We start from the raw sequence: 27381 nt of genomic DNA on the forward strand, positions 1-27381 counted from the left end.
GAATGTAAGAGAAAGTCACCGATAACTGAACATGGGAATGTAAGAGAAAAGCCACCCATAACTAGCCAGGGAATGTAAGAGAGAAACCATCCATAATTAATCCGGGAATGTAGACGAAAAGCCACTCATAACTAGCTTGGGAATGTAGGAGAAAAGCCACCCATAACTGAACCCAGGAATGTAAGAGAAAAGCCACCCATTACTAACCCGGGAATGTAGGAAAAAAGCCACCCGTATCTCAACCCGGGAATGTAAGGAAAAAGCCACCCACAGTGTAACTCAACCCAGTAATGTTATAGAAAAGCCACCCATAACTAGTCAGGGAATGTAGGAGAAAAGCCACCCATTACTAATCCGGGAATGTAGGAGAAAATCCACCTATAACTCAACCCAGGAATGTAAGAGAAAAGCCACCCATTACTAACCCGGGAATGTAGGAGAAAAGCCACTCATAACTAGCCAGGGAATGTAAGAGAACAGTCACAGATAACTCAACCCGGGAATGTAAGAGAAAAGCCACCCATAACTAGCCAGGGAATGTAAGAGAAAAGCCGCCCACAACTCAAGCCGGGAATGTAAGAGAAAAGCCACCCATAACTAGCCAGGGAATGTAAGAGAAAAGCCACCCATAACTAGCCAGGGAATGTAAGAGAAAAGCCACCCATAACTAGCCAGGGAATGTAAGAGAAAGTCACCGATAACTGAACATGGGAATGTAAGAGAAAAGCCACCCATAACTAGCCAGGGAATGTAAGAGAAAAACCATCCATAATTAATCCGGGAATGTAGACGAAAAGCCACTCATAACTAGCTTGGGAATGTAGGAGAAAAGCCACCCATAACTGAACCCAGGAATGTAAGAGAAAAGCCACCCATTACTAACCCAGGAATGTAGGAAAAAAGCCACCCATATCTCAACCCGGGAATGTAAGGAAAAAGCCACCCATAGTGTAACTCAACCCAGTAATGTTAAAGAAAAGCCACCCATAACTAGTCAGGGAATGTAGGAGAAAAGCCACCCATTACTAATCCGGAAATGTAGGAGAAAATCCACCTATAACTCAACCCAGGAATGTAAGAGAAAAGCCACCCATTACTAACCCGGGAATGTAGGAAAAAAGCCACCCATATCTCAACCCGGGAATGTAAGGAAAAAGCAACCCATAGTGTAACTCAACCCAGTAATGTTAAAGAAAAGCCACCCATAACTAGTCAGGGAATGTAGGAGAAAAGCCACCCATTACTAATCCGGAAATGTAGGAGAAAATCCACCTATAACTCAACCCAGGAATGTAAGAGAAAAGCCACCCATTACTAACCCGGGAATGTAGGAGAAAAGCCACTCATAACTAGCCAGGGAATGTAAGAGAAAAGTCACAGATAACTCAACCCGGGAATGTAAGAGAAAAGCCACCCATAACTAGCCAGGGAATGTAAGAGAAAAGCCGCCCACAACTCAAGCCGGGAATGTAAGAGAAAAGCCACCCATAACTAGCCAGGGAATGTTAGAGAAAAGCCACCCATAACTAGCCAGGGAATGTAAGAGAAAAGCCACCCATAACTAGCCAGGGAATGTAAGCGAAAAGCCACCCATAACTAGCCAGGGAATGTAAGAGAAAGTCACCGATAACTGAACATGGGAATGTAAGAGAAAAGCCACCCATAACTAGCCAGGGAATGTAAGAGAGAAACCATCCATAATTAATCCGGGAATGTAGACGAAAAGCCACTCATAACTAGCTTGGGAATGTAGGAGAAAAGCCACCCATAACTGAACCCAGGAATGTAAGAGAAAAGCCACCCATTACTAACCCGGGAATGTAGGAAAAAAGCCACCCATATCTCAACCCGGGAATGTAAGGGAAAAGCCACCCATAGTGTAACTCAACCCAGTAATGTTATAGAAAAGCCACCCATAACTAGCCAGGGAATGTAGGAGAAAAGCCACCCATTACTAATCCAAGAATGTAGGAGAAAATTCACCTATAACTCAACCCAGGAATGTAAGAGAAAAGCCACCCATTACTAACCCGGGAATGTAGGAGAAAAGCCACTCATAACTAGCCAGGGAATGTAAGAGAAAAGTCACAGATAACTCAACCCGGGAATGTAAGAGAAAAGCCACCCATAACTAGCCAGGGAATGTAAGAGAAAAGCCGCCCACAACTCAAGCCGGGAATGTAAGAGAAAAGCCACCCATAACTAGCCAGGGAATGTAAGAGAAAAGCCACCCATAACTAGCCAGGGAATGTAAGAGAAAAGCCACCCATAACTAGCCAGGGAATGTAAGAGAAAGTCACCGATAACTGAACATGGGAATGTAAGAGAAAAGCCACCCATAACTAGCCAGGGAATGTAAGAGAGAAACCATCCATAATTAATCCGGGAATGTAGACGAAAAGCCACTCATAACTAGCTTGGGAATGTAGGAGAAAAGCCACCCATAACTGAACCCAGGAATGTAAGAGAAAAGCCACCCATTACTAACCCGGGAATGTAGGAAAAAAGCCACCCGTATCTCAACCCGGGAATGTAAGGAAAAAGCCACCCACAGTGTAACTCAACCCAGTAATGTTATAGAAAAGCCACCCATAACTAGTCAGGGAATGTAGGAGAAAAGCCACCCATTACTAATCCGGGAATGTAGGAGAAAATCCACCTATAACTCAACCCAGGAATGTAAGAGAAAAGCCACCCATTACTAACCCGGGAATGTAGGAGAAAAGCCACTCATAACTAGCCAGGGAATGTAAGAGAACAGTCACAGATAACTCAACCCGGGAATGTAAGAGAAAAGCCACCCATAACTAGCCAGGGAATGTAAGAGAAAAGCCGCCCACAACTCAAGCCGGGAATGTAAGAGAAAAGCCACCCATAACTAGCCAGGGAATGTAAGAGAAAAGCCACCCATAACTAGCCAGGGAATGTAAGAGAAAAGCCACCCATAACTAGCCAGGGAATGTAAGAGAAAGTCACCGATAACTGAACATGGGAATGTAAGAGAAAAGCCACCCATAACTAGCCAGGGAATGTAAGAGAAAAACCATCCATAATTAATCCGGGAATGTAGACGAAAAGCCACTCATAACTAGCTTGGGAATGTAGGAGAAAAGCCACCCATAACTGAACCCAGGAATGTAAGAGAAAAGCCACCCATTACTAACCCAGGAATGTAGGAAAAAAGCCACCCATATCTCAACCCGGGAATGTAAGGAAAAAGCCACCCATAGTGTAACTCAACCCAGTAATGTTAAAGAAAAGCCACCCATAACTAGTCAGGGAATGTAGGAGAAAAGCCACCCATTACTAATCCGGAAATGTAGGAGAAAATCCACCTATAACTCAACCCAGGAATGTAAGAGAAAAGCCACCCATTACTAACCCGGGAATGTAGGAAAAAAGCCACCCATATCTCAACCCGGGAATGTAAGGAAAAAGCAACCCATAGTGTAACTCAACCCAGTAATGTTAAAGAAAAGCCACCCATAACTAGTCAGGGAATGTAGGAGAAAAGCCACCCATTACTAATCCGGAAATGTAGGAGAAAATCCACCTATAACTCAACCCAGGAATGTAAGAGAAAAGCCACCCATTACTAACCCGGGAATGTAGGAGAAAAGCCACTCATAACTAGCCAGGGAATGTAAGAGAAAAGTCACAGATAACTCAACCCGGGAATGTAAGAGAAAAGCCACCCATAACTAGCCAGGGAATGTAAGAGAAAAGCCGCCCACAACTCAAGCCGGGAATGTAAGAGAAAAGCCACCCATAACTAGCCAGGGAATGTTAGAGAAAAGCCACCCATAACTAGCCAGGGAATGTAAGAGAAAAGCCACCCATAACTAGCCAGGGAATGTAAGCGAAAAGCCACCCATAACTAGCCAGGGAATGTAAGAGAAAGTCACCGATAACTGAACATGGGAATGTAAGAGAAAAGCCACCCATAACTAGCCAGGGAATGTAAGAGAGAAACCATCCATAATTAATCCGGGAATGTAGACGAAAAGCCACTCATAACTAGCTTGGGAATGTAGGAGAAAAGCCACCCATAACTGAACCCAGGAATGTAAGAGAAAAGCCACCCATTACTAACCCGGGAATGTAGGAAAAAGCCACCCATATCTCAACCCGGGAATGTAAGGGAAAAGCCACCCATAGTGTAACTCAACCCAGTAATGTTATAGAAAAGCCACCCATAACTAGCCAGGGAATGTAGGAGAAAAGCCACCCATTACTAATCCAAGAATGTAGGAGAAAATTCACCTATAACTCAACCCAGGAATGTAAGAGAAAAGCCACCCATTACTAACCCGGGAATGTAGGAGAAAAGCCACTCATAACTAGCCAGGGAATGTAAGAGAAAAGTCACAGATAACTCAACCCGGGAATATAAGAGAAAAGCCACCCATAACTAGCCAGGGAATGTAAGAGAAAAGCTATCCCTAACTGAACCTGGGAATGAAGGACAAGAGCCACCCATAACTAGCCAAGGAATGTAAGAGAAAAGCCACCAATAACTAGCCAAGGAATGTAAGAGAAAAGCCACCCATAACTAGCCAGGGAATGTAAGAGAGAAACCATCCATAATTAATCCGGGAATGTAGATGAAAAGCCACCCATAACTAGCTCGGGAATGTAGGAGAAAAGCCACCTATAACTGAACCCAGGAATGTAAGAGAAAAGTCACTCATAACTCAACCCGGGAATGTAAGAGAAAAGCCACCCATAACTAGCCAGGGAATGTAAGAGAAAAGCTATCCCTAACTGAAACTGAAAGGTTGCACGCCACGCTCATCTTGGCTTCTCTGCTGCGCCTAGGTGCACCATGGTTTATTAGCATAAACCTTTAATCTATTGTTCTCAGCTGCAATACAATACAGAGAGAACAATACAGCAGGGGATTAAGTCATCACAGCAAGGGATTAAGTCCGACTGCCCTGGCTCAGATAATCCTATTAAAGGCAAAGATGAAGATGGCTCCATCATAGCTGGATGACTAAACTAAGCGACACAAGTGTGCGGCAAAAACACCTGGCCCATCTAGGAGTGGCACTGCAGTGGCAGACAGGATGACAGTTTTAAAAACTAGGCCCCAAAGAGCACATGATGCAAAGAAGAAAAAGAGGTGCACCAAGGTTGCTGGATAGCTAAGCTAAGCGACACAAGTGGACAACACAAACACCTGGCCCATCTAGGAGTGGCACTGCAGTGGCAGACAGGATGGCAGATTTAAAAAATAGGCCCCAAACAGCACATGATGCAAAGAAGAAAAAGAGGTGCAATGAGGTAGCTGTATTACCAAGCTAGCGACACAAGTGTGCGGCACAAACACCTGGCCTATCTAGGAGTGGCACTGCAGTGGCAGACAGGATGGCAGATTTAAAAAATAGGCCCCAAACAGCACATGATGCAAAGAAGAAAAAGAGGTGCAATGAGGTAGCTGTATGACCAAGCTAAGCGACACAAGTGTTCGGCACAAACACCTGGCCCATCTAGGAGTGGCACTGCAGTGGCAGACAGGATGACCGTTTTAAAAACTAGGTCCCAAAGAGCACATAACGCAAAGAAAAAAAGAGGTCCAAGATGGAATTGTCCTGAGACCCTCCCACCCACCCTTATGTTGTTTAAACAGGACATGCACAGTTTAATAAACCCATCATTTCAGCGACAGGTGGTCCCCCTGGAAAAAGCACACCAAGTTCTCTGAATCATAGTTAGCTACAAACATACCACCTCCATATTTGATGACTTTTCACATTATGAGAAGAGAGAAGAGGACAGTGTCAAGAAGGTGATTAAAAATTAGAGAGGCACACGCAATCAGGAACAACACACAGGCTTTCACCTCCACTCCTATATTGGTGTTGAACGTAAAGGACTTCAACCAAGCAAATATATAATTATTAATTACCACATTACTGGACAAACTGAAAAACTAGGGGACAAAGCCTCCAAATTTGTACCCCCTTCTCCATTTTCAGGGATTAAGATAATCTCAAATTTAATGCTGGGATGCAAATAAGATGGTGTATACCACAGGATCAAGATTGGATATTTTTTCCTCTACGGAGTCTGGAGATTTATTTTGTGAAAATCTCATGGGTTTCTTCCCCCCCCCCATTTTTTAATTGCATTTTTATTTACATATTTTGTGGCAGATGCCTTGTTTTTGTTTTTCACAGTTCCCAGGTACACGCATGTGAGCATACCTGTGTGTCCCAGTTATACGCATGTGAGCATACCTGTGTGTCCCAGTTATACGCATGTGAGCATACCTGTGTGACTTGTTTATTTTATTCATATTTTATTTTTAAATAAAGCAGCCCCTCCTGAGCCCCCACAGCAGCCCCGGATGGGGCAAGTTGAGTTCGGGTGGGTTCGGTAAAGGACTAAGCACGACTGTGCAGTAAATGTTTCTGTTATTGAGCCCTGCCCTAGTGGAGCTTACGACTCTGCAGTCTAAACTCATTTCATACTATAAGTAGGACTGTGGGAGGAAGCAATGCTAACCTCTGTGCCCACAGCATGCCTCAGCCTGGCAAGCCAGACAGCAGGATGATGACGTTTTCCCTCGTTCTGGATTCCAAGTCTGGCGGGAAGTCCCGAGCCGGGCTTGGATACCAGCTCGGAGCGTGAAGTTCGGGGGTTTCGTTTCTCAGGGAACCCGCTCATCTCTAGATTGAACCCCAACCTAACCACCCCTGACTGAAACAGCAAAAAACATGTTCATGTCCCCTGATGAGGCCTCGGGGTTTAATTACCCTCAGGCTCAATGCACAAACCTTCAGATGCACTTGTGTAGGCCATTTCAGTGGAGCACCCACTGCAAACCCACAAAGCATGAGAAGAACATTACAAACTCCACACCAATAGGTGCCATGTTTGGGAATTAACTTCATGAACTTGTTATTATGAGGCAGTGATGCTAACCACTATGCCAGCTGTGCTCCTGCAATCATAAATGCCAGTGATAACACATTACCAAGCTGCTTTTTAATAAATATTTGAATGTAAGACAATGGGCTAATCCTAGTGTTAGATCCCGCTATTGGTAATATCCGAAGGGTCTCGCCAGTGAAAGCTGCCATACACCCATTTGCTAGTGATCTTGGCAGTACTGTGCCTCCTCAATCCTTCTGCTGTTGCCGTCTCAGCCTTATAAGCATTATTTCAATGGCTGTGGTTTAAAAAAAAAAAAAATGTTTTTAAAAAATATATATTTGTAACAATTGTAATGTTTTTTTTTTTTTTTAAAGTGGAACTGAAAGCCAACGCCTGCGATTACTATTCCTCTGCGCATCTGCATCCCCTGCGCCTGATCCGCTCGGGAACAATATTATTATTGAGACAGCTGAATACTGATAGGCTAGGTAGATTTGCATTGCTGCAATAAGGGGCGGTATGAAGCTAGCCCCGTTGTCATGTATTGATAAATAGCTCCACATGCAGTGTAAATGAATGTCCAGGCAATTAGTGCGGCAGTCTGATACCCTCGGCTTCACCAGCTGCATTGTGGGATTATTTCTCATCACAGCCGTCTACATTTTACCATTAGGTCTGTTTTAGTGACATTTCCTATAACAGTGGGCAGTGTTCTAATCACTATAATTAGTAATCTTATTCCTCATTATAATCTGTTTTACGTTTCGCTTGACAGAATATCCTGTATGCAAAACAGCAGAGAGAGAAGAGATTCCGAAGACTTTTCCGCTGAGCCTGTGGGTGGCGCTGGGAGTCTGCGGACTGTACATCATCATTATCACTACAGCGTTTCTATATATATTGGTAAGAAAGTTACTCTGTTTTAGAGATGTGCACCGGAAATTTTTCGGCTTTTGTGTTTTGGTTTTGGGTTCGGTTCCGCGGCCGTGTTTTGGGTTCGAACGCGTTTTGGCAAAACCTCACCGAATTTTTTTTGTCGGATTCGGGTGTGTTTTGGATTCGGGTGTTTTTTTCAAAAAACCCTAAAAAACAGCTTAAATCATAGAATTTTGGGGTCATTTTGATCCCAAAGTATTATTAACCTCAATAACCATAATTTCCACTCGTTTTCAGTCTATTCTGAACACCTCACACCTCACAATATTATTTTTAGTCCTAAAATTTGCACCGAGGTCGCTGGATGACTAAGCTCAGCGACCCAAGTGGCCGACACAAACACCTGGCCCATCTAGGAGTGGCACTGCAGTGTCACGCAGGATGGCCCTTCCAAAAAACACTCCCCAAACAGCACATGACGCAAAGAAAAAAAGAGGCGCAATGAGGTAGCTGTGTGACTAAGCTCAGCGACCCAAGTGGCCGACACAAACACCTGGCCCATCTAGGAGTGGCACTGCAGTGTCAGGCAGGATGGCCCTTCCAAAAAATACTCCCCAAACAGCACATGACGCAAAGAAGAAAAAAAAGAGGCGCAATGAGGTAGCTGTGTGACTAAGCTCAGCGACCCTAGTGGCCGACACAAACACCTGGCCCATCTAGGAGTGGCACTGCAGTGTCACGCAGGATGGCCCTTCAAAAAAACACTCCCCAAACAGCACATGACGCAAAGAAAAAAAGAGGCGCAATGAGGTAGCTGTGTGAGTAAGCTAAGCGACCCTAGTGGCCGACACAAACACCTGGCCCATCTAGGAGTGGCACTGCAGTGTCACGCAGGATGGCCCTTCAAAAAAATACTCCCCAAACAGCACATGACGCAAAGAAAAAAACAGGCGCAATGAGGTAGCTGTGTGACTAAGCTCAGCGACCCAAGTGGCCGACACAAACACCTGGCCCATCTAGGAGTGGCACTGCAGTGTCAGGCAGGATGGCCCTTCCAAAAAACACTCCCCAAACAGCACATGACGCAAAGAAAAAAACAGGCGCAATGAGGTAGCTGTGTGAGTAAGCTCAGCGACCCTAGTGGCCGACACAAACACCTGGCCCATCTAGGAGTGGCACTGCAGTGTCACGCAGGATGGCCCTTCAAAAAAACACTCCCCAAACAGCACATGACGCAAAGAAAAAAAGAGGCGCAATGAGGTAGCTGTGTGAGTAAGCTAAGCGACCCTAGTGGCCGACACAAACACCTGGCCCATCTAGGAGTGGCACTGCAGTGTCACGCAGGATGGCCCTTCAAAAAAATACTCCCCAAACAGCACATGACGCAAAGAAAAAAAGAGGCGCAATGAGGTAGCTGTGTGACTAAGCTCAGCGACCCAAGTGGCCGACACAAACACCTGGCCCATCTAGGAGTGGCACTGCAGTGTCAGGCAGGATGGCCCTTCCAAAAAACACTCCCCAAACAGCACATGACGCAAAGAAAAAAAGAGGCGCAATGAGGTAGCTGTGTGAGTAAGCTCAGCGACCCTAGTGGCCGACACAAACACCAGGCCCATCTAGGAGTGGCACTGCAGTGTCACGTAGGATGGCCCTTCAAAAAAACACTCCCCAAACAGCACATGACGCAAAGAAAAAAAGAGGCGCAATGAGGTAGCTGTGTGAGTAAGCTAAGCGACCCTAGTGGCCGACACAAACACCGGGCCCATCTAGGAGTGGCACTGCAGTGTCACGCAGGCTGGCCCTTCCAAAAAACACTCCCCAAACAGCACATGACGCAAAGAAAAATGAAAGAAAAAAGAGGTGCAAGATGGACTTGTCCTTGGGCCCTCCCACCCACCCTTATGTTGTATAAACAGGACATGCACACTTTAACCAACCCATCATTTCAGTGACAGGGTCTGCCACACGACTGTGACTGAAATGACGGGTTGGTTTGGACCCCCACCAAAAAAGAAGCAATTAATCTCTCCTTGCACAAACTGGCTCTACAGAGGCAAGATGTCCACCTCATCATCATCCTCCGATTCATCACCGTGTACATCCCCCTCCTCACAGATTATCAATTCGTCCCCACTGGAATCCACCATCACAGCTCCCTGTGTACTTTGTGGAGGCAATTGCTGCTGGTGAATGTCTCCATGGAGGAATTGATTATAATTCATTTTAATGAACATCATCTTCTCCACATTTTCTGGAAGTAACCTCGTACGCCGATTGCTGACAAGGTGAGCGGCGGCACTAAACACTCTTTCGGAGTACACACTTGTGGGAGGGCAACTTAGGTAGAATAAAGCCAGTTTGTGCAAGGGCCTCCAAATTGCCTCTTTTTCCTGCCAGTATACGTACGGACTGTCTGACGTGCCTACTTGGATGCGGTCACTCATATAATCCTCCACCATTCTTTCAATGGGGAGAGAATCATATGCAGTGACAGTAGACGACATGTCCGTAATCGTTGGCAGGTCCTTCAGTCCGGACCAGATGTCAGCATCAGCAGTCGCTCCAGACTGCCCTGCATCACCGCCAGCGGGTGGGCTCGGAATTCTGAGCCTTTTCCTCGCACCCCCAGTTGCGGGAGAATGTGAAGGAGGAGATGTTGACAGGTCGCGTTCCGCTTGACTTGACAATTTTCTCACCAGCAGTTCTTTGAACCCCTGCAGACTTGTGTCTGCCGGAAAGAGAGATCCAAGGTAGGTTTTAAATCTAGGATCGAGCACGGTGGCCAAAATATAGTGCTCTGATTTCAACAGATTGACCACCCGTGAATCCTTGTTAAGCGAATTAAGGGCTCCATCCACAAGTCCCACATGCCTAGCGGAATCGCTCTGTGTTAGCTCCTCCTTCAATGTCTCCAGCTTCTTCTGCAAAAGCCTGATGAGGGGAATGACCTGACTCAGGCTGGCAGTGTCTGAACTGACTTCACGTGTGGCAAGTTCAAAAGGTTGCAGAACCTTGCACAACGTTGAAATCATTCTCCACTGCGCTTGAGACAGGTGCATTCCACCTCCTATATCGTGCTCAGTTGTATAGGCTTGAATGGCCTTTGCTGCTCCTCCAACCTCTGAAGCATATAGAGGGTTGAATTCCACCTCGTTACTTACTACTTCTTGCTTCAGATGATGGCAGGGCAGGTTCAGGCGTTTTTGGTGGTGCTCCAGTCTTCTGTACGTGGTGCCTGTACGCCGAAAGTGTCCCGCAATTCTTCTGGCCACCGACAGCATCTCTTGCACGCCCCTCTCGTTTTTTAAATAATTCTGCACCACCAAATTCAAGGTATGTGCAAAACATGGGACGTGCTGGAATTTGCCCATATTTAATGCACACACAGTATTGCTGGCGTTGTCCGATGCCACAAATCCACAGGAGAGTCCAATTGGGGTCAGCCATTCTGCGATGATCTTCCTCAGTTGCCGTAAGAGGTTTTTAGCTGTGTGCGTATTCTGGAAAGCGGTGATACAAAGCGTAGCCTGCCTAGGAAAGAGTTGGCGTTTGCGAGATGCTGCTACTGGTGCCGCCGCTGCTGTTCTTGCGGCGGGAGTCCATACATCTACCCAGTGGACTGTCACAGTCATATAGTCCTGAGTCTGCCCTGCTCCACTTGTCCACATGTCCGTGGTTAAGTGGACATTGGGTACAACTGCATTTTTTAGGACACTGGTGAGTCTTTTTCTGAGGTCTGTGTACATTTTCGGTATCGCCTGCCTAGAGAAATGGAACCTAGATGGTATTTGGTACCGGGGACACAGTACCTCAAACAAGTCTATAGTTGGCTCTGCAGTAATGATGGATACCGGAACAACGTTTCTCACCGCCCAGGATGCCAAGGCCTCAGTTATCCGCTTTGCAGCAGGATGACTGCTGTGATATTTCATCTTCCTCGCAAAGGACTGTTGGACAGTCAATTGCTTGGTGGAAGTAGTAAAAGTGGTCTTACGACTTCCCCTCTGGGATGACCATCGACTCCCAGCAGCAACAACAGCAGCGCCAGCAGCAGTAGGCGTTACACGCAAGGATGCATCGGATGAATCCCAGGCAGGAGAGGACTCGTCAGAATTGCCAGTGACATGGCCTGCAGGACTATTGGCATTCCTGGGGAAGGAGGAAATTGACACTGAGGGAGTTGGTGGGGTGGTTTGCGTGAGCTTGGTTACAAGAGGAAGGGATTTACTGGTCAGTGGACTGCTTCCGCTGTCGCCCAAAGTTTTTGAACTTGTCACTGACTTATGATGAATGCGCTGCAGGTGACGTATAAGGGAGGATGTTCCGAGGTGGTTAACGTCCTTACCCCTACTTATTACAGCTTGACAAAGGCAACACACGGCTTGACAAATGTCGTCCGCATTTCTGTTGAAATACTTCCACACCGAAGAGCTGATTTTTTTGGTATTTTCACCAGGCATGTCAATGGCCATATTCCTCCCACGGACAACAGGTGTCTCCCCGGGTGCCTGACTTAAACAAACCACCTCACCATCAGAATCCTCCTGGTCAATTTCCTCCCCAGCGCCAGCAACACCCATATCCTCCTCATCCTGGTGTACTTCAACACTGACATCTTCAATCTGACTATCAGGAACTGGACTGCGGGTGCTCCTTCCAGCACTTGCAGGGGGCGTGCAAATGGTGGAAGGCGCATGCTCTTCACGTCCAGTGTTGGGAAGGTCAGGCATCGCAACCGACAAAATTGGACTCTCCTTGTGGATTTGTGATTTCGAAGAACGCACAGTTCTTTGCTGTGCTTTTGCCAGCTTAAGTCTTTTCATTTTTCTAGCGAGAGGCTGAGTGCTTCCATCCTCATGTGAAGCTGAACCACTAGCCATGAACATAGGCCAGGGCCTCAGCCGTTCCTTGCCACTCCGTGTGGTAAATGGCATATTGGCAAGTTTACGCTTCTCCTCCGACGATTTTATTTTAGATTTTTGAGTCCTTTTTTTACTGTTTTTGGTGTTTTGGATTTTACATGCTCTGTACTATGACATTGGGCATCGGCCTTGGCAGACGACGTTGATGGCATTTCATCGTCTCGGCCATGACTAGTGGCAGCAGCTTCAGCACGAGGTGGAAGTCGATCTTGATCTTTCCCTATTTTTGGAACCTCAACATTTTTGTTCTCCATATTTTAATAGGCACAACTAAAAGGCACCTCAGGTAAACAATGGAGATGGATGGATACTAGTATACTTATGGATGACGAGTGACTGCCGACACAGAGGTAGCTACAGCCGTGGACTACCGTACTGCGTCTGCTAGTATAGACTGGATGATAATGATATAAAAAATATATATATATCACTATTGCAGGACAGGTATATATTATATAATGACGGACCTGCTGGACACTGTCAGCAGCAGACTCCTAAACTACTAGTATGAAGAAGATAGAAAAAAAAACCCACCACAGGTAGGTATACAATTATGGACGAGCACTGCCGACACAGAGGTAGCTACAGCCGTGGACTACCGTACTGCGTCTGCTAGTATAGACTGGATGATAATGATATAAAAAATATATATATATCACTACTGCAGGACAGGTATATATTATATAATGACGGACCTGCTGGACACTGTCAGCAGCAGACTCCTAAACTACTAGTATGAAGAAGATAGAAAAAAAAACCCACCACAGGTAGGTATACAATTATGGACGAGCACTGCCGACACAGAGGTAGCTACAGCCGTGGACTACCGTACTGCGTCTGCTAGTATAGACTGGATGATAATGATATAAAAAATATATATATATCACTACTGCAGGACAGGTATATATTATATAATGACGGACCTGATGGACACTGTCAGCAGCAGACTCCTAAACTACTAGTATGAAGAAGATAGAAAAAAAAAAACCCACCACAGGTAGGTATACAATTATGGACGAGCACTGCCGACACAGAGGTAGCTACAGCCGTGGACTACCGTACTGCGTCTGCTAGTATAGACTGGATGATAATGATATAAAAAAAATATATATATATCACTACTGCAGGACAGGTATATATTATATAATGACGGACCTGCTGGACACTGTCAGCAGCAGACTCCTAAACTACTAGTATGAAGAAGATAGAAAAAAAAAAACCCACCACAGGTAGGTATACAATTATGGACGAGCACTGCCGACACAGAGGTAGCTACAGCCGTGGACTACCGTACTGCGTCTGCTAGTATAGACTGGATGATAATGATATAAAAAATATATATATATTACTACTGCAGGACAGGTATATATTATATAATGATGGACCTGCTGGACACTGTCAGCAGCAGACTCCTAAACTACTAGTATGAAGAAGATAGAAAAAAAAAACCCACCACAGGTAGGTATACAATTATGGACGAGCACTGCCGACACAGAGGTAGCGGTAAAAAAAGAAGAAGTTTGAGGACGGCCGCACAGGAAAAAACTGTACATTATATAGTTACCTCAGAAAAAACTGACACTCTCGGGATATTCTTTCCCTTAATTGGTCAATGGTATACCTACACCGAATTGGTATGTTGGTAACAAGGATTTTGACGGTCAGTGGTGCTCCCAAGGGTATAGAAACATGTATCGGAACAAGGGGGGGCTTACAGAGAAGACAAAAGATGACCCTGGTAGGGAGCACTCTTATCTGAGGTAACACAAGGATTTATTTTTTCATAGAACAATCATAAAATAACAATTTTTATTGGTATGCCTTAAAAATACTAATTCATTAATAAATATGTGATCATGAGCGAAAATATTTTCGGAGAGTGTGTGTATTCTTTAATAAATGGCCTCAGCCAAAATCATAGAATGTATTAAGGTCCGTCTGTATAGTAGTTCCCTTAACACAATGTGTTGGGAATCGAAGTATTTAAAAATTGAATAGTGTGACCATCATCTAATCAGTTATATAGCCCATACATAAGTTTCACAGGGCAATTGGTTTGAATCATGGGTCACTGGTTGGTTACTTCGATTGGGTCACCTGTACAACAGTACAGGTCCTGAAAGTCAGCAAGAAGTATCTGTGGAGCTGTAAGTGGTGGACATAAACATGTTATCCACCCACCTGGTGATACTGCCACCTCTGTGAAAAAATATATATATAGTTGTTATTCACATGTGTACTGAAAGCAGGGGTTTGCAACCCTAATGCTTGTACAGAGACTCAAAAGCAGCACATTTGCTCAATGTAGATTATTCACAAAGGACAGGGGCGGAGCCTGTGAATCTGCAATGTACAATAATCTCTCAATATATCTCTTTAGACTGTACACAATCTCCAATGCAGCATATTCCTGTACAAATACTGTGATTATTGTGCTTTAACAGTAATGTGAGGCACACCTCATGGAGGATAATTTCCTAGTCGTGCTTATGGCTAAAATATAAACACATATACCACAGGAATACAAATTGACATGATTGTTAAGGGGGGTACTCACGGAGCGATATTCTAAGCAATCTGACTAGATTGCTTAGAATATCGGCAGGATCGCTCCGTGTGTAGCCCCCTCGGCGATAGCGATGCGCGGCCCCGCACATCGCTATCGCCGCTGCTAGATTGGCCTGCATGCAGGCCAATCTAGCGGGTCGCTCACTTCACCCGCTGGGTGAAGTGAGCGGCCCCCCGTCTCCCCCCGCACGCTCAGCACAGATCGCGCTGTGCTGAGCGGCAGGAGAGATGTGTGCTGAGCGGTTCGCTCAGCACGCATCTCTCCTTGATCGGCCCGTGAGTACTGGGCTTTAGAAGATTTGATATAATCAATTGTGAGATATGAGGCACATATACCTCAATTATTCACAGGTTGTCAGACAGTTTTAATACCAAATCTTTAAGCACTAGATAGAGATATATACAGTGGCCAAGATACAGGTATGACTACCCTTCTGCTGTTCTCCCGTCTTGCCAAATGGTATAGGACGAGGAATGAGAGAGGGTAAGTGCACCCAACTTGGCCAGAAGAAAGAAAGAGGAGGTATCAAGCAGAGTGACCTGCGGCAGGTGCTCCCTGATGCCCTTTTAACAAGCTGTGCAGAGAATGTTTAACCTGCATTTCGGTCTCTAGTGCGGTACACTCCTGAAAGTTCCTTATTGTACTGTCAGATACTTGTATGGAGCATATGTATCTTTCAATTTCTCAAAGAACTGTGTCTATTTTAAAAAAAATTGATATGCTCATGACAGACTGCTTTTCTTGTTGTATTTGTGCCAGCAAAATAGAGCACATGTAACTCTTTGAACTTGCACTTAATCTCTCTAGCAGTACACTTCTATATAGTTACTTTTCTTTGTCACAGTGGTATATGGCACACAAAATACATCAATTTTCTCAATAATTGTCAAACACTTGTAGGTGCTTAATTCACAACCTCAATTTAGGATTAAAGGGGGTCGTGCTCCAGCAAAGGTGTAAAACTCACAAATTTAACATTGAGCAGACATTTACAATTGCTGAAATCATGATGTGATAATTAGAACACAACCCCTGTTGGGGCTCACTGATAATCATAAACAGCTGTTCCCTCTTGTGCAGATACATCAATTGTACATGATACAATGTGATCTTGTGCAGATACACCTATCAGCGACCAAATAGCAGTTAGCTGATAATGTTAATCCTGCTACAATTGCACATGATACAGCAGTATCACCAGGTGGGTGGATAACATGTTTATGTCCACCACTTACAGCTCCACAGATACTTCTTGCTGACTTTCAGGACCTGTACTGTTGTACAGGTGACCCAATCGAAGTAACCAACCAGTGACCCATGATTCAAACCAATTGCCCTGTGAAACTTATGTATGGGCTATATAACTGATTAGATGATGGTCACACTATTCAATTTTTAAATACTTCGATTCCCAACACATTGTGTTAAGGGAACTACTATACAGACGGACCTTAATATATTCTATGATTTTGGCTGAGGCCATTTATTAAAGAATACACACACTCTCCGAAAATATTTTCGCTCATGATCACATATTTATTAATGAATTAGTATTTTTAAGGCATACCAATAAAAATTGTTATTTTATGATTGTTCTATGAAAAAATAAATCCTTGTGTTACCTCAGATAAGAGTGCTCCCTACCAGGGTCATCTTTTGTCTTCTCTGTAAGCCCCCCCTTGTTCCGACACAGAGGTAGCTACAGCCGTGGACTACCGTACTGCGTCTGCTAGTATAGACTGGATGATAATGATATAAAAAATATATATATATCACTACTGCAGGTATATATTATAATATAATGAATGACGGACCTGCTGGACACTGTCTGTCAGCAGAATGCGTTTATAGAATTAAAAAAAAAAACACCACACGAGTGTTTAACTTTTTCAGGCAGACAATATACTGGTGGTCACTGGTCAGTCACACTGGCAGCAAAAGTGTGCACTGTTATGTACTCCTGCTATAACTGCTCCCCAGTCTCCCCCACAATTAAGCTGTGTGAGCAGTGAGCACTCAGCACAGTCAGATATACATAGATGATATTATCATGCAGCACACTGAGGCTGAGCACAGATATGGTATGTGACTGTGTATCGTTTTTTTTCAGGCAGAGAACGGATTTTAAATAATAAATAAAACTGGTGGTCACTAGTATAACTATCAGCAAAACTCTGCACTCTCTGAGTACTCCTAATGCTCCCCAAAATTACTAAAATTAAATTACTAGTAAATCAAGTGTCTCACTCTCTATCTAAACGGAGAGGACGCCAGCCACGTCCTCTCCCTATCAATCTCAATGCACGTGTGAAAATGCCGGCGACGCGCGGCTCCTTATATAGAATCCGAGTCTCGCGATAGAATACGAGCCTCGCGAGAATCCGACAGCGGGATGATGACGTTCGGGCGCGCTCGGGTTAGCCGAGCAAGGCGGGAAGATCCGAGTCTGCCTCGGACCCGTGTAAAAAGGCTGAAGTTCGGGGGGGTTCGGATTCCGAGGAACCGGACCCGCTCATCTCTACTCTGTTTCTCTATGGGGCAATTCTGTTATTTGCGATTTAGGCGATGTGCTATCGGAACAGTGCAGGAATGTTTGTAGCCTATCCTTGTGTGGCCGGAGAGACCCCCCCACGTGGACAATGGCGGCCGCAGCACTGAAGGTGTTAACCCTCAGTGCCCGGCGCCATATTAAAGGACCCTGGGCACTTGGCGCCACTTTTAAAATGTATTGGGCACTAGGCGCCGTGTGATTTATTAATGTATTTTAAATCTGTGCCGCGGTCCCGGACCTCTCCGGCGACCGCGGCAGTGAGGGAGCCCCCCGGCGCGCTGACCTGTGTGTGTGCGCGCCGGGGGAGAGGAGAGCCGCTGTGTGTGTGCTGAGGTCCGGGAGCTACGCTCCCGGCACCTCAGCGCTATGGAGGGAGAGCCGCTGCAGGCGGGAGAGCCGCTCCCGCCGCAGTGCTCTCTGTGCGTGCCGCCGATGGGGGCCGGGAGCTCTGCTCCCGGCACCTCATCACCAGCGGAGGTGGCCAGCCGCGGCAGCCGGGACGAACGTCCCGGGCTGCTAAGCGGCAGGGTGGGGGTGCGCCGCAGCCCGGATCCCTGCCGGACGCTGCGGCGAGGCCACAATGTTCAGCGCCGCACACAGGGGACTGGGCTAGCCGACTCCCTGCGCGGCGAGGGCACCACAGTGCGCCGCTCAGGGGGGTCCGGGTAGCCGGCTCACTAGCGGCGGGGGTGTGTGTAGGGCACTGTACACTGGGGACCGGGAGCTATGCTCCCGGCGCCTCAGCGCTCCAGAGACGAAGAGCTGCGGTGGCTGGGACAAGCGTCCTGAGCCGCTGGGCTTTAGATCAGGGGGGTTGCGCCGCACCGTACGGCGAGGCCACAAAATGAGTGCCACACTGGGGGGACAGGGAGAGCCAGCTCCCTGGACCCCAGTGGCAGACAGGCAGGCTGGAGGATGGGGGAAGCCAGCCCCATACCTCCAGCACTGAGAGAGCCCTAGCAGCCAGGCTGCAGGGCTAGGGGAGCCCAGCGCTGAGCACTTGGCACAGTATTTAAAAACAAAAACATTGGTTTTAATGTAATATATATATAAAAATATTGAATTGTGAACATACAGAGCAGAACCGTGGTTCCAAACGCCACGGCAGGTTAGGAGTTTGGTGGTGGCAGCATAAACCCGCCCACAGCGCAGTGGGTGGAGTCAGTAACAGGCGGTTACTGACGGTAAGCGGGAATCCCCTATGTGGCCAGGTCCCGTGTGATCTGAACATCCAATCTGTGTACTGGGGGACGGGACACGAAAGCGGTGAGTGCTTTCGTACAAGACCGTCCGGTCACACCGTGTAATGTGAGCCCCCCAATATTTGCTTTATTTTTACACTGCAATCTATATTTCTGTTTGAACACACCTCAGCCAAATCTTACTCTCTCTGCACATGTTACATCTGCCCCACCCGCACTGCACATGGGTGGTCATTCCGAGTTGATTGCTCGCTAGCTATTTTTTGCAGCGCTGTGATCAGATAGTCGCCGCCTATGGGGGAGTGTATTTTCGTTTTTCAAGTGTGCGATCGCATGTGCAGCCAAGCGGTACAAAAACATTTTGTGCAGTTTCTGAGTAGGTCAGAACTTACGCAGCTGCTGCGAATACTTCAGCCTGTCCGGGGCCGGAATTGACGTCAAACACCCGCCCTGCAAACGTTTGGACACGCCTGCATTTTTCCAAACACTCCCTGAAAACGGTCAGTTGACACCCACAAATGCCTCTTTCCTGTCAATCTCCTTTCGATCGGCTGTGCAAATGGATTCTTCATTAAATCCATCGCCCGGCAACGATCCGCTTTGTGCATGTACGATGCGCCTGCATTGCGCAGTTTTGCCGAGTTTTGATTTTGACCTGATCGCAGCGCTGCAAAAAAAAGCTAGCGTGCGATCAGGTCGGAATGACCCCCATGGTTTTGCCCAACTGCTAACAAATGTACTGCTACAATAAGGTCTGTATTATCCCCCCCATGTGCAACTAAAATATACAACGGGAGCATTTGGGAGGGTGAGTGATGCGCTAACATACAGTAAAAAGTGATACAGTTTACAAATCGGTTTATAACTATATAAATCTGTAAATAATGTATCAGAATAATATAAAAAAAAGACCAGATGGAATCACAAAATGTTTATATACAGATATACAGAATTCATAGTAGAACTGGATTCATAAAAATAAAATTGTATTGTTATTATTATTACTAGGTGCTTCATCGCGCCCTACGGGCGCTCTTCACACCGTCGCAAGGGGCTACGCCCCCTTAACCCTTGCATGCCTTTCTGGGGTTCAATATTTGTATTATATGGAGTATTACCTGCATTCCTTTGTTAGTGGTTAAATATTGCACAATGAAAGGGCGTGCGATGGTGAAGGAGGCACAGCCCCTTGAACAGTAGGGGGTCTAAAGGAGCCGTGGGTAGGGGAGGGGCAGGTACGGGTGGTGCGGCGGATGGGGAAGGGGGTCTGGAGGCGCTGCAGGTGGTGGAGGGGTAGGTGTGGGGGTGCCATGGGTGGGGGAGGGGTGGGTGAGGGGGGGGGACCGCAGATGGAGGAGGGTGTCTGCAGATGCTGCGGGTGGAGGGGGGCAGGTGTGGGGGAAGACATATATGGGGGGTGGAGGGGTTCTGGAGGTGCTGTGGGGGAGTGGGAGCCACGGGTGGTGTAGGGGTTCTGGAGGCACAGCATGTGGGGGAGGGGTGGAGTGCCGCATGTGGTGGAGGGGAAGGTGCGGAGGTGTGGTGCATTGAGGAGGCGTCTGGAGGCGCTGCGGGTACTGTACCTGCCAAAAAGGTAGTTGGAGGGCATGCAGTAACAGGGCCAGGACAGGAGTGACAGGGTCAGCATAAGGGTGAAAGGGCCAGGATAAGGGTGACGGGGCAAGGCCAGGGGTGACAGGGACATGACAGAACACAGGGCACGGGAGAGATTGGTATTAGGGACAGAACAGTGGTGACAGACAGATGTGTCTTACCGGAGTCACTGCTGCTGGCTGCTGCTGTTCCACTCCAACCTGTTGGGATCTGCTGCTGGTGGAGACTTGGCATGGCTGACTCTCTCAGGCTGGAGTCCTGCTTCCTCTGCCCGTCCGCATCCCTCCCCCCACTCCTCAGTCACACACCGCGGACCTCGCGCAGCTGCCGGGCACTGTGGTAAGGGGAGACTGGTTAGCCCCCAGGAGACGCTGCGGCTGGAGGGAGGAGGGGGTCGGAGCCTGCAAGGAGCTCGGACTTCTGCAGCGCTACCCGCTGGCTAAAGTACGGAACCTGCACAGCAGCAGGTGCCCCACAAAACTGCAGCTAAGAAGTGTGGAGTGTGCTAGAAAGTGATGCTCCTCCGCGCCAGAGAGACCCTGCTGAGTATGCCGATGTGGGGGGTCAAGCACACAGTGAGCCGGTGCCTGTCTGTCTGTCCGGCATACCCCCTCACACACCCCCATACCTCCCAACTGTCCCGGGGTTTCGACAGCAGAGCCGGATATGGGGGGGGGGGGGGGGGGCAGGGGGTACGTACCACGGGCCCCACAGTTTTAGTGGGCCCCTGGCTGGAGTAGCTTTGTCCCACCTCTGAAGCTCCCCCGTCCTGCCAGTAACAGCGGCAGCATTGTGCTACAGTCAGCACACGCTGCTGCATATTGGCAGGTCTGTGGTGGTGCAGGGAGGCAGCAGTCTCCCTGCTTTCTTCTGCCTGTGCGGGTGTGTAGGGGGGAGCAACCACCGCCTCTGGATTTAGCCTTAGCTGAGGGGCCAAAATTCCATCCAAAAAAAAAAAAATCCCGGAATTTGAACAAGGGGCGTGGCCACGCGTCCCGCGATTAGGCCACGCCCCCAGCCCCACAGCAGACACAGCCATGAGCAATGGCTACCCTGTATCAAGTGCCCTGGTCCCCCCGGACTCATAATCAGCCCCTGGGGGCATGCCAGCAGCTCACAGAGCGCTGGGCATGACCCCTCACTGACGAAAACGGGGGCCCTCCCGTGAATCCACGCCCCCTTTTAGGTGACCACGCCCCCTTTTCGCCGCGTGTGTGTGTGTGTGTGTGTGTGTGTGTGTGTGTGTGTGTGTGCCCTCTGCCTGAAGAAAGCTGGGAGGTATGCACCCCTGCCTGTGCAATTCCCATACCATCTGCTTCTGCTGTTCCTGGTCTCCTATAGATTTGCCCAGATCTGTGACTCATTTGACTAACTCCGCCCACTGTTGTGACTCCGCCCAGCGTTAGCAAATGAATCACAAAGTCACAGATCTGGGCTATTATATAGGAGATTATTATTAATATGATATTATTATATACAGGTATTTATTAGATATTTCTGAAAACATAAATGTAAATTTATTCCTAGCTATCCCTAGTTATCATGTTAATTGGGCTACATAGACAATGTGATGGAAACATTTGGAAATTCAGGAGTCACGGCAGCCTTAGGTGTGATGCAATTGTCAGCTGGATGAAGATACTTTATGCTGTAGTACAGGGGTTCCCAGCGTCAGCCCCCCAGTAATCACAGCAAGTGGAGCGCAGAGGATTCTGCCTGTGGAAGCAGGTGGGGCAATTACTGACCCAGCATCTCACCTGTGCATGATCAAAGACATACAGAAAACATGACCTGTTGGTGGTACCTGAGGACTGGAGATGAGAACCTCCCAACATTTCTTCTTTACAAAGCGGGACACACGCGCGGCTAAGCCGCGTGCGGTCCAGAAAAGGGGTGTGTCCTAAGAAAAGGGGCGTGGCTTTGCGGGAGGACCGGCGATCGCGAGTCACGCCCCCGTTTTCGTCACTGAGGGGGCATGACCAGCGCTCTGTGAGCCGCTGGCATGCCCCCTCTCCCTCTGACTTCTATTCATCTATTCACCGCTGCTCTGCTAAGCAGGGCAGCGGGTGACAGAGCCTCCCAACTGCCCCCCCCCCCACTGCAGAACACTGTGGCCCGCGGGTGGGACAGCGGGACAGTCCCCAAAAAACGGGACTGTCCCGCGAAAATCGGGACAGTTGGGAGGTATGCACACATGGGTGGTCATTCCGAGTTGTTCGCTTGCTAGCTGATTTTTGCAGCATTGCACACGCTAGGCCGCCGCCCTCTGGGAGTGTATCTTAGCTTAGCAGAATTGCGAACGAAAGATTAGCAGAGCTGCTACTAAATAATTCTTTGTAGTTTCTGAGTAGCTCCAGACCTACTCCTAGACTGCGATCAGCTCAGTCCGTTTAGTTCCTGGTTTGACGTCACAAACACGCCCTGCGTTCGGCCAACCACTCCCCTGTTTCTCCAGACACTCCTGCGTTTTTCCCTGACACGCCTGCATTTTTTAGCACACTCCCGGAAAACGCTCAGTTATCACCCAGAAACGCCCCTTTCCTGTCAATCACTCACCGATCAGCAGTGCGACTGAAAAGCGCCGCAGGATCCACAGCAAATCTACTAAGTTTTGTGTTAAATAACTTAGCGCATCCGCATTTAGCAGCAAATCGCACATAGCGAAAATCGGCAACGAGCGAACAACTCGGAATGACCATAGGAGCCAAACAGCCAAAAACCATCTGTTACAACTTTTTAAACATACAAAATACTATTGTTACCATGTTTCCATGCTGAGTAATAATAATACTGTAGTAATAATAGTAATAATAATAATAATAATAATAATAATAATAATAATACTGTAGTAATAATAATAATAATAATAATAATAATACTGCATTGATTTCACAGAGAAAAGGAAGAAGAATGAGAATCCAACAGAGTGAATATATCAATGTTGTTCCCCGACGGCCAAAGAACCATAAGCCTTATGTACCCTATGCTATGACTCCTGTCCATTCCCGTACTCGCTGACTGCTACCTGCGGAGCCCACCCACGCCATCTGCATGCAGCGTACAGACTCCCGTCCACTCCCGTACTCACTGACTGCTACCTGCGGAGGCCGCCTACACCATCTGCATGCAGCGTACAGACTCCCGTCCACTCCCATACTGACTGCTACCTGCGGAGCCCACCTACACCATCTGCATGCAGCGTACAGACTCCCGTCCACTCCCGTACTCGCTGACTGCTACCTGCGGAGCCCACCTACGCCTTCTGCATGCAGGGTACAGACTCCCGTCCACTCCCGTACTAGCTGACTGCTACCTGCGGAGCCCACCTACGCCTTCTGCATGCAGGGTACAGACTCCAGTCCACTCCCGTATTCACTGACTGCTACCTGCGGAGCCCACCTACGCCATCTGCATGCAGGGTACAGACTCCCGTCCACTCCCGTACTGACTGACTGCTACCTGCGGAGCCTACCTACGCCTTCTGCATGCAGGGTACAGACTCCAGTCCACTCCCGTATTCACTGACTGCTACCTGCGGAGCCTACCTACGCCATCTTCATGCAGGGTACAGACTCCCGTCCACTCCCGTACTCACTGACTGCTACCTGCGGAGCCCACCTACACCGTCTGCATGCAGGGTACAGACTCCAGTCCACTCCCATACTCGCTGACTGCTACCTGCGGAGCCCACCTACGCCGTCTGCATGCAGGGTACAGACTCCCGTCCACTCCCGTACTCACTGACTGCTACCTGCGGAGCCTACCTACGCCTTCTGCATGCAGGGTACAGACTCCAGTCCACTCCCGTATTCACTGACTGCTACCTGCGGAGCCCACCTACGCCATCTGCATGCAGGGTACAGACTCCCGTCCACTCCCATACTGACTGCTACCTGCGGAGCCCACCTACACCATCTGCATGCAGCGTACAGACTCCCGTCCACTCCAGTACTCACTGACTGCTACCTGCGGAGCCCACCTACACCATCTGCATGCAGCGTACAGACTCCCGTCCACTCCAGTACTCGCTGACTGCTACCTGCGGAGCCCACCTACACCATCTGCATGCAGCGTACAGACTCCCGTCCACTCCCGTACTCACTGACTGCTACCTGCGGAGCCCACCTACGCCATCTACATGCAGCGTACAGACTCCCGTCCACTCCCGTACTAGCTGACTGCTACCTGCGGAGCCCACCTACGCCTTCTGCATGCAGGGTACAGACTCCAGTCCACTCCCATACTGACTGCTACCTGCGGAGCCCACCTACACCATCTGCATGCAGCGTACAGACTCCAGTCCACTCCCGTATTCACTGACTGCTACCTGCGGAGCCCACCTACGCCATCTGCATGCAGGGTACAGACTCCCGTCCACTCCCATACTGACTGCTACCTGCGGAGCCCACCTACACCATCTGCATGCAGCGTACAGACTCCCGTCCACTCCCGTACTCGCTGACTGCTACCTGCGGAGCCTACCTACGCCATCTTCATGCAGGGTACAGACTCCCGTCCACTCCCGTACTCACTGACTGCTACCTGCGGAGCCTACCTACGCCTTCTGCATGCAGGGTACAGACTCCAGTCCACTCCTGTATTCACTGACTGCTACCTGCGGAGCCTACCTACGCCATCTTCATGCAGGGTACAGACTCCCGTCCACTCCCGTACTCACTGACTGCTGCCTGCGGAGCCCACCTACGCCGTCTGCATGCAGGGTACAGACTCCCGTCCACTCCCGTACTAGCTGACTGCTACCTGCGGAGCCCACCTACGCCGTCTGCATGCAGGGTACAGACTCCCGTCCACTCCCGTACTCACTGACTGCTGCCTGCGGAGCCCACCTACGCCATCTGCATGCAGGGTACAGACTCCCGTCCACTCCCGTACTCACTGACTGCTACCTGCGGAGCCCACCTACACCATCTGCATGCAGCGTACAGACTCCCGTCCACTCCAGTACTCGCTGACTGCTACCGGCGGAGCCCACCTACACCATCTGCATGCAGCGTACAGACTCCCGTCCACTCCAGTACTCACTGACTGCTACCTGCGGAGCCCACCTACGCCGTCTGCATGCAGGGTACAGACTCCCGTCCACTCCCGTACTCACTGACTGCTGCCTGCGGAGTCCACCTACACCATCTGCATGCAGGGTACAGACTCCCGTCCACTCCAGTACTCACTGACTGCTACCTGCGGAGCCCACCTACGCCATCTGCATGCAGGGTACAGACTCCCGTCCACTCCAGTACTAGCTGACTGCTACCTGCGGAGCCCACCTACGCCTTCTGCATGCAGGGTACAGACTCCAGTCCACTCCCGTATTCACTGACTGCTACCTGCGGAGCCCACCTACGCCATCTGCATGCAGGGTACAGACTCCCGTCCACTCCCGTACTGACTGACTGCTACCTGCGGAGCCTACCTACGCCTTCTGCATGCAGGGTACAGACTCCAGTCCACTCCCGTATTCACTGACTGCTACCTGCGGAGCCCACCTACGCCATCTACATGCAGGGTACAGACTCCCGTCCACTCCCGTACTCACTGACTGCTACCTGCGGAGCCCACCTACGCCGTCTGCATGCAGGGTACAGACTCCCGTCCACTCCCATACTGACTGCTACCTGCGGAGCCCACCTACACCATCTGCATGCAGCGTACAGACTCCCGTCCACTCCCGTACTCGCTGACTGCTACCTGCGGAGCCCACCTACGCCTTCTGCATGCAGGGTACAGACTCCCGTCCACTCCCGTACTAGCTGACTGCTACCTGCGGAGCCCACCTACGCCTTCTGCATGCAGGGTACAGACTCCAGTCCACTCCAGTATTCACTGACTGCTACCTGCGGAGCCCACCTACGCCATCTGCATGCAGGGTACAGACTCCCGTCCACTCCCGTACTGACTGACTGCTACCTGCGGAGCCTACCTACGCCTTCTGCATGCAGGGTACAGACTCCAGTCCACTCCCGTATTCACTGACTGCTACCTGCGGAGCCCACCTACGCCATCTGCATGCAGGGTACAGACTCCCGTCCACTCCTGTATTCACTGACTGCTACCTGCGGAGCCCACCTGCACCATCTGCATGCAGCGTACAGACTCCCGTCCACTCCAGTACTCACTGACTGCTACCTGCGGAGCCCACCTACACCATCTGCATGCAGCGTACAGACTCCCGTCCACTCCAGTACTCGCTGACTGCTACCTGCGGAGCCCACCTACACCATCTGCATGCAGCGTACAGACTCCCGTCCACTCCCGTACTCACTGACTGCTACCTGCGGAGCCCACCTACGCCATCTACATGCAGCGTACAGACTCCCGTCCACTCCCGTACTAGCTGACTGCTACCTGCGGAGCCCACCTACGCCTTCTGCATGCAGGGTACAGACTCCAGTCCACTCCCATACTGACTGCTACCTGCGGAGCCCACCTACACCATCTGCATGCAGCGTACAGACTCCAGTCCACTCCCGTATTCACTGACTGCTACCTGCGGAGCCCACCTACGCCATCTGCATGCAGGGTACAGACTCCCGTCCACTCCCATACTGACTGCTACCTGCGGAGCCCACCTACACCATCTGCATGCAGCGTACAGACTCCCGTCCACTCCCGTACTCGCTGACTGCTACCTGCGGAGCCTACCTACGCCATCTTCATGCAGGGTACAGACTCCCGTCCACTCCCGTACTCACTGACTGCTACCTGCGGAGCCCACCTACGCCATCTTCATGCAGGGTACAGACTCCC

The 27381-nt window shown here is 49.0% G+C and overlaps 1 protein-coding gene across 1 annotated transcript in view; it reads left to right on the forward strand.

Moving 5' to 3' along the window:
- CD28 (CD28 molecule) overlaps positions 1-25517 on the forward strand; it is a 149208-nt gene extending 123691 nt beyond the window's left edge. The window contains exons 3-4 of the mRNA XM_063932651.1: positions 7658-7785; positions 23512-25517. Coding sequence (XP_063788721.1) covers positions 7658-7785; positions 23512-23634 — 251 coding nt within the window. The 3' untranslated portion in view covers positions 23635-25517. The remainder of the gene's footprint in view (positions 1-7657; positions 7786-23511) is intronic.
- The last annotated feature ends 1864 nt before the right edge of the window (positions 25518-27381 follow it).

This window comes from Pseudophryne corroboree, chromosome 7, assembly GCF_028390025.1.
Source record: "Pseudophryne corroboree isolate aPseCor3 chromosome 7, aPseCor3.hap2, whole genome shotgun sequence".
Lineage (NCBI taxonomy): Eukaryota > Metazoa > Chordata > Amphibia > Anura > Myobatrachidae > Pseudophryne > Pseudophryne corroboree.